At 35.8% G+C, this 5,739-nt stretch overlaps 1 protein-coding gene across 1 annotated transcript; it reads left to right on the top strand.

Annotated features, from left to right (window-relative positions):
• Positions 1-2,183: 2,183 nt before the first annotated feature.
• LOC133322616 (lectin subunit alpha-like) lies at positions 2,184-2,858 on the top strand. Its single transcript, XM_061531585.1, has 3 exons — positions 2,184-2,312; positions 2,430-2,541; positions 2,614-2,858. The coding sequence occupies exons 1-3, from the start codon at positions 2,184-2,186 to the stop codon at positions 2,856-2,858; spliced, it is 486 nt and encodes a 161-aa protein (XP_061387569.1).
• The last annotated feature ends 2,881 nt before the right edge of the window (positions 2,859-5,739 follow it).

A 5,739-nucleotide genomic window follows, 5' to 3' on the forward strand; every position in this document is an offset into this window, starting at 1 on the left:
TGTATACCAAGTAGGTGTTTGTGTGTACACATATATATTTTATACAAACAGTTTGCGAAAGCAAACAGGCGTTGTTGAGCTTTATGAACATTTTCATAAGAATTTTTCGGAAATACACCGTTATTAAAATGTGTATGTAGAAATAGTCAATATATTTGGAGTAAAATATTACATATGTATAAAAAAACACACGCGCACACTTTTATAAACACTTCAAAATATTCGGATATATATTTTATTTTTTTCGCCATCTTTGTTATACTCACCTTTCAAATAATCAAAGACTGATTCCAATTGAAACTCCTGGAGTAATTTGCGCATACGGGAGTCGTCGTCCACAGGAGGCGTCTCTTTCACAGTTGAAAAAACACATTCACTCATTTTTGGGCACACAGAAAAACAATCAATTCTACCAACCGTCTACTGGCACGCGCAAATCGAACTAATACTGTTTTTCCACAATGTTCTGTATCAAAGCTAGAAATGAACAAACGCAACTAAGAAAAAAATGCAGCCGAGAGAGTTTTTGCATTCCATCATTTTCCTCTCTCAAGGCTTGTTATAAGAATGTTCTTATTTCAAGTGATATTCCGCTTACTTTTCATTAGTATCTGAGAGAGTAAATTTGTTATGTGCTCATTGTTTTTCTCTCAAAGCTTGTTTAAAGAATTTCCTTTTTAATTCAAGTTATATATGACTTACTTTTCATTATTAGAAATTTTTTCTTGAATTAAATACAAATCTTAACTTAATATGAGAAGTCAAGAAATTAATACTTATTCCAATAATTTCCGTACTTGAATTTATAAAACTATCCAAAATTGTACTTATTTTAAGAATAACTAAGTACGAATTTTTCTTAATTTTTTAAGTACGATTTTAGTAAAAACTGAGTGTATTCGGCTTAAATTTGAAGTGCCATTTTTCTATCAGTGTATGCACCAAGAACTTTCAAATCGAAATGGCAGGAACTACGGTTTGATATACATTCAAAAAGTTCACTTAAAATCGTTTTTACTCACTACAGCCTTATCATAGAATAAGGTTAGATTAAACCACAATCCTCAAATACTATAAAGAATGAATAGCCCATCCGGATTTTCCCAAGTTATAGCTCAATTGCAGGATTTCTCATTGCCTCCGCGGAATAAATTTGAAAAGTTGAAGATGGTGCCTTAACCCCCTCTATAGTATTTGTAAATAGAGGATCGACTAAAATTTCTGAATGGTTTACTTTATACTGAGCATATGCCTTCTCGGGCATGGTGTCATGGATTGTTCTAAGGGAACAATCAAAGTCTCCGGGGATGAAGGAAATGCAAATGTGATAGTTTTGTGCCGTTCGTGAACGACCTAGTTCAATTGAATTCAGTTTTTATTATTGTCGTTCACTGAATAATTTTGTTTACCAAACGCAGTCGGTCTCTGAACGACGTTGCTCAATGAATGACTCACTCGTTCAGTGGACTGACTCGTTCAATTGAACCACGTCGTTCACGAACGGCACAAGACGAATTCTAAACTATTATACTGAAGAATGCTGGTCACAGTTACGCATATTACCATTCCAATGAAATTTGTGGAAGAAAATTGCCCACACAAATCCGAGAATACAAGTTGTTCGGTCCCCGTTGTTCGGCGTAGGCCATTTGGTGTACACGGTGTCATTTCTGTTCACATTTGCATCTCGTATGACCTCTTCCAGGAGGATTTTAAGCAGATCACACGACAAAATGTCACCTTGTCTGAATCCTCGTTCGGCATTGAGGGAGATAAGAAAACTTCTGATCGATTTCAATGTAAAATTCAGCACCTTGAAACATCTACTGTAATTATGCTGAATGTAATATTTTCCCCCACTCCATTTTATGGATTAAAGCGCATTTAGACAATAGCTTTTATCGTGCATCCAAGAATAAAATATATATTTATTACACAGTCTTATCTACGTCCTTCTGCTATTTTTACTGGAGTTCTTTGTTATTTTGACCCAAATCAAATGTTCTGCAGCCAGTTTAACGCACAAAGAAAAATTTCGCTATCACAAAGATAACACGAAATCTAAAATAAAAAATATATTGGTCAAATATTCAGTTCAATTTTTAAACATTTTTTTCTATTTAAAAGTCCAACATTCGTTGAAAATTTAGCTCCGTTTTCTTTGTGAATTTATTGTAAACAGAATGAAAATCGCTACTGTAATATTTTTTACATTCTGCGCGGTGGCAGGACTTTTGTCTCCAGCTAATGCCGATCTAACGCTGCAACGTGGAATTCAAGGTGGTGAATTTTACATTGAAATCAATCAGAAGGTAGGATTTAATTTCGAGTGTACAACTCGGATTTAAATGACATATGACCTACAGTACATATGTCGGCAATAATCTCACTTCCCACTTCTCTTCCCCATTTATCTTCTCTTTCTTTAGTACAATTGGTTTCAAGCATCCCACGAATGTGCTCGCAAAGGCTTGAGACTCGTTGAAATACCAGACGCCGTCAAGAATGCGGAATTAATCAGTGCACTGAGGACATATGTTGGTATGTAAAACGAGACTTGGTCACACCATTTTCAAATTAAATTTTTTTCATTTTCACACTATTTCAATTCAGGAAATGCCAAAAATTTTTGGATAGGAGCAAATGATGAATATAATACAGCCAACGATTTACAACGTCCTTTCTATTGGTCGTCGTCTGGCGAGCGTGTAACATTTACAAATTGGGCAAAAGGCGAACCGAACAATCATCAAAACAATGAACACTGTGTACACATATGGTCAATAGGAAACAACTTCGAATGGAACGATTTTCCTTGTATTGTTAAAATGGGATTTATATGTGAAAAATCAAATTAAATGTTCAATATATTCTACAATTTTTAATTCATTTTTATATTAGAAGTTTTAGAAAATACTTGACAATTATTTTGAAAGTAATATTTTAGGCTAAAATATGATTCCAAAATTATGGCATATAAAAACAGAACACTTGCACCTTATAGCGGTGAAAGGGAAATTAGTTCATAATATTCCCAAAGGAATTGAAACCTTTTTCCGAATCTAGTGCATTTTCTAACAATGAAAGTATCCGCGGTCGAAGGAAATGCAAATGTTATAGTCTTGTGTAGTTTGAGAACGACCTAGTTCAATTGAACGAATCAGTCCACTGAACGAGTGAACGACATAGTTCAGTTTTTATTATTATCGTTCACTGAACTCAGTCGGCCTCTGAACGACGTTGCTCACTGAACTGACTGCTCGATGAGCGCCGTCGGTCACTGAACGACATTGTATTTTCTTCTACACCTTGAGTTTTGTTCACAGATCCCCTACCTTGACCAACTGAACGGCTTCAAATAAGAACAATTTCATATAAAATCTGTTAAATTGAATGAAGGTGAGTGTAATATATGTTTGTCCGATTTCATGGAATGCGATGCTTAAAAGACCAAATGCTGCAGTAGTGTTTTACGTGTAGCTGGAGGGTCAGTAAAAAATATGAAGCGACATTTAAAAGCAAAGCACCCCCGTTGACAACCGTGGAGCTGGAAACCACGGAAAATAGACAAAGGTGTCCGGAACAACAACTGCACCGAAAACAAGTGTACAGCCGAATATAACCATACCATTATGAATTTCTTGTCCCGATAAACCTTTTTTTATGTAAATATGCGACTTTTTGGACACCTGTTTCTATATGGCCCATAGATCTTCCGGAGAATTTTTCTGCCAAACTCTCCAAAAGCTTTCTCACCTGCTTGCGCAAGTACCCATGCTTCAGATCCATACAACAACACCGGAAATATCAGCGTCTTGTAGAGTGTGAGTAATCATACTTCTGCTGATTTGGAAATATGTTATTTTTAAAATCTTCCCCTCCAAATCCAATAAAGCATTGCATGAATAATTGCAACATATCTTGAATTGTTTTAGCATACAAAACAAAACAATTCGATATTGTTTGTTTTTTATCAAGATAAGAAAAAAATATTTGATTTAATTTTACCGCAGGAGGCAAGCAAGTACACTGAAAAGGCTAATGTCCGATACAAAATAAACTCAGTTTTCTTTGAAAATCAATCGGAAACAGAATGAAAATCGCTACTGTAATCGTTTTGACATTCTGCATAATGACAATACCTTTGCCACCTGCTGGAGCTGTTCTAAGACTGCAGCCTGTATTTCAAGGTAGTGAATTTTACATCGAAGTAGATCAGAAGGTAGGTTTACATTTCAAGCATAGAAGCCTATCGATTAATATATTTGGGGAGAATATACTTTTCCATCTTATAAATGGAATAACCACTTTTTTGTTAGGAGCTAATAAACCGAATACTCTTAACAACAATGAACACTGTGTACACATATTGACATATGCAAAAAATGTCGGATGGAATGATAAGCCTTGTACTGTGAATATGGGATTTATGTGAGAAAAGATAACCAATTGAGTTTAAATTAATATAATATTGTTTTAAAGTTATGATGATTTAAGTACATTATTCGAAATTTGCCTGAAGTTCCAATTCTAGTCACTCGTTAGATTTTGCTACTACCTTTTGCCTTAAGTACGTGTTCAAAACACTTTGAACAGAATTTTGTGTTACATAAGATTTGATCGCTGGAGGGTTTTAAGATAAGTCAATACGTCTGACTATGACGATCTCCGAGAATAGATGGTATAGCTCATGGTGTAGTATAGTATAGGCGATATTCACCGTCGACGCAGATCGGTCCATAGATCTTCCGGAGAATTTTTCCCTCAAACACTCCAAGAGCTGTCCAACTGCTTGCTCTCAAATACCCATGCTTCAGATCCATATAACAGCAGGGGTAATATCAGCGTCTTGTAGAGTCTGAGTTTAGTCTGGCGAGATGTGGCCTTGTTTCTAAACTGCTTACTTAGACCATAGTAGCATCTGTTGGCCATCACAATCCTTCTCCGAATTTCAAAACTGATGCCATTCATTTTATTTATGGCGGTACCAAGGAATATAAAAGCTTTAACTACCTCGAAGCTGTTCCACAGTTTTTCCGAGTCTACGGAACAACTTGTGCGTTCATACCATCAGTTTGGTCTTCACGCCGTTTACTGCCAGACCCACTTTGGCAGATTCCTTCTCAATTTGTTCAAAGGTAGCTGTTACTACTCGCAATTTTCGACCCATTCTGTCGATGTCGCGGGCGTAGGCGAGTAACATATGCCGTTTGGTGTACATAGTGCCATTTCTGTTCACATTTGCATGTCGTATGCCCTTTTCCAGCAGGATGTTGAACAGGTCACACGACATACCTTGTCTGAATCCTTCTTCGGTATTGAATGGCTCCGAGAGCTCCTTTCCTACTTTAACAGCTGACATTGTACCACTTAAAGATATCCTGCATAGCCGAGTATAAATAGTTTACTGATAAGTGTTTTGTGTTTTTCAGATTAGGTTAAGACCTTTGTATTTATATCAGTAGTATTAAGGTATGTACTCGTATATATGACAGTTATTCTAGCATATTTTCAGGGATACACAAAGTCTAATAGTGTTTAGTGATACAATTGTAAACACTAGAGGGCGCAAACGTCGCGAGATATTTTCCATACTATGGAATTAATTTAAATATTCTTCTCCATAGAAAAAATAATATCTTGAAGTACTAATTTTGAATTGTAAGTGGATTTTGATTGGTCAAATGAAACGAAAATTAATAGATTCGGGTCAAATGGGAAGCAATGTCCACTGTGGTG

This window comes from Musca vetustissima, unplaced genomic scaffold (genome assembly GCF_032173495.1).
Source record: "Musca vetustissima isolate MV318-11 ecotype Yass unplaced genomic scaffold, APGP_CSIRO_Mvet_v1 utg11391, whole genome shotgun sequence".
NCBI classification, from domain to species: domain Eukaryota; kingdom Metazoa; phylum Arthropoda; class Insecta; order Diptera; family Muscidae; genus Musca; species Musca vetustissima.

What these genes read in the sequence shown, in the direction of transcription:
- LOC133322616 (XM_061531585.1), top strand. Translation starts at nt 2,184, where the DNA reads ATGAAAATCGCTACTGTAATATTTTTTACATTCTGCGCGGTGGCAGGA. An exon ending in ACATTGAAATCAATCAGAAG is followed by an intron (nt 2,313 to 2,429) that starts GTAGGATTTAAT and finishes CTCTTTCTTTAG; the next exon opens with TACAATTGGTTTCAAGCATC. An exon ending in TGCACTGAGGACATATGTTG is followed by an intron (nt 2,542 to 2,613) that starts GTATGTAAAACG and finishes ATTTCAATTCAG; the next exon opens with GAAATGCCAAAAATTTTTGG.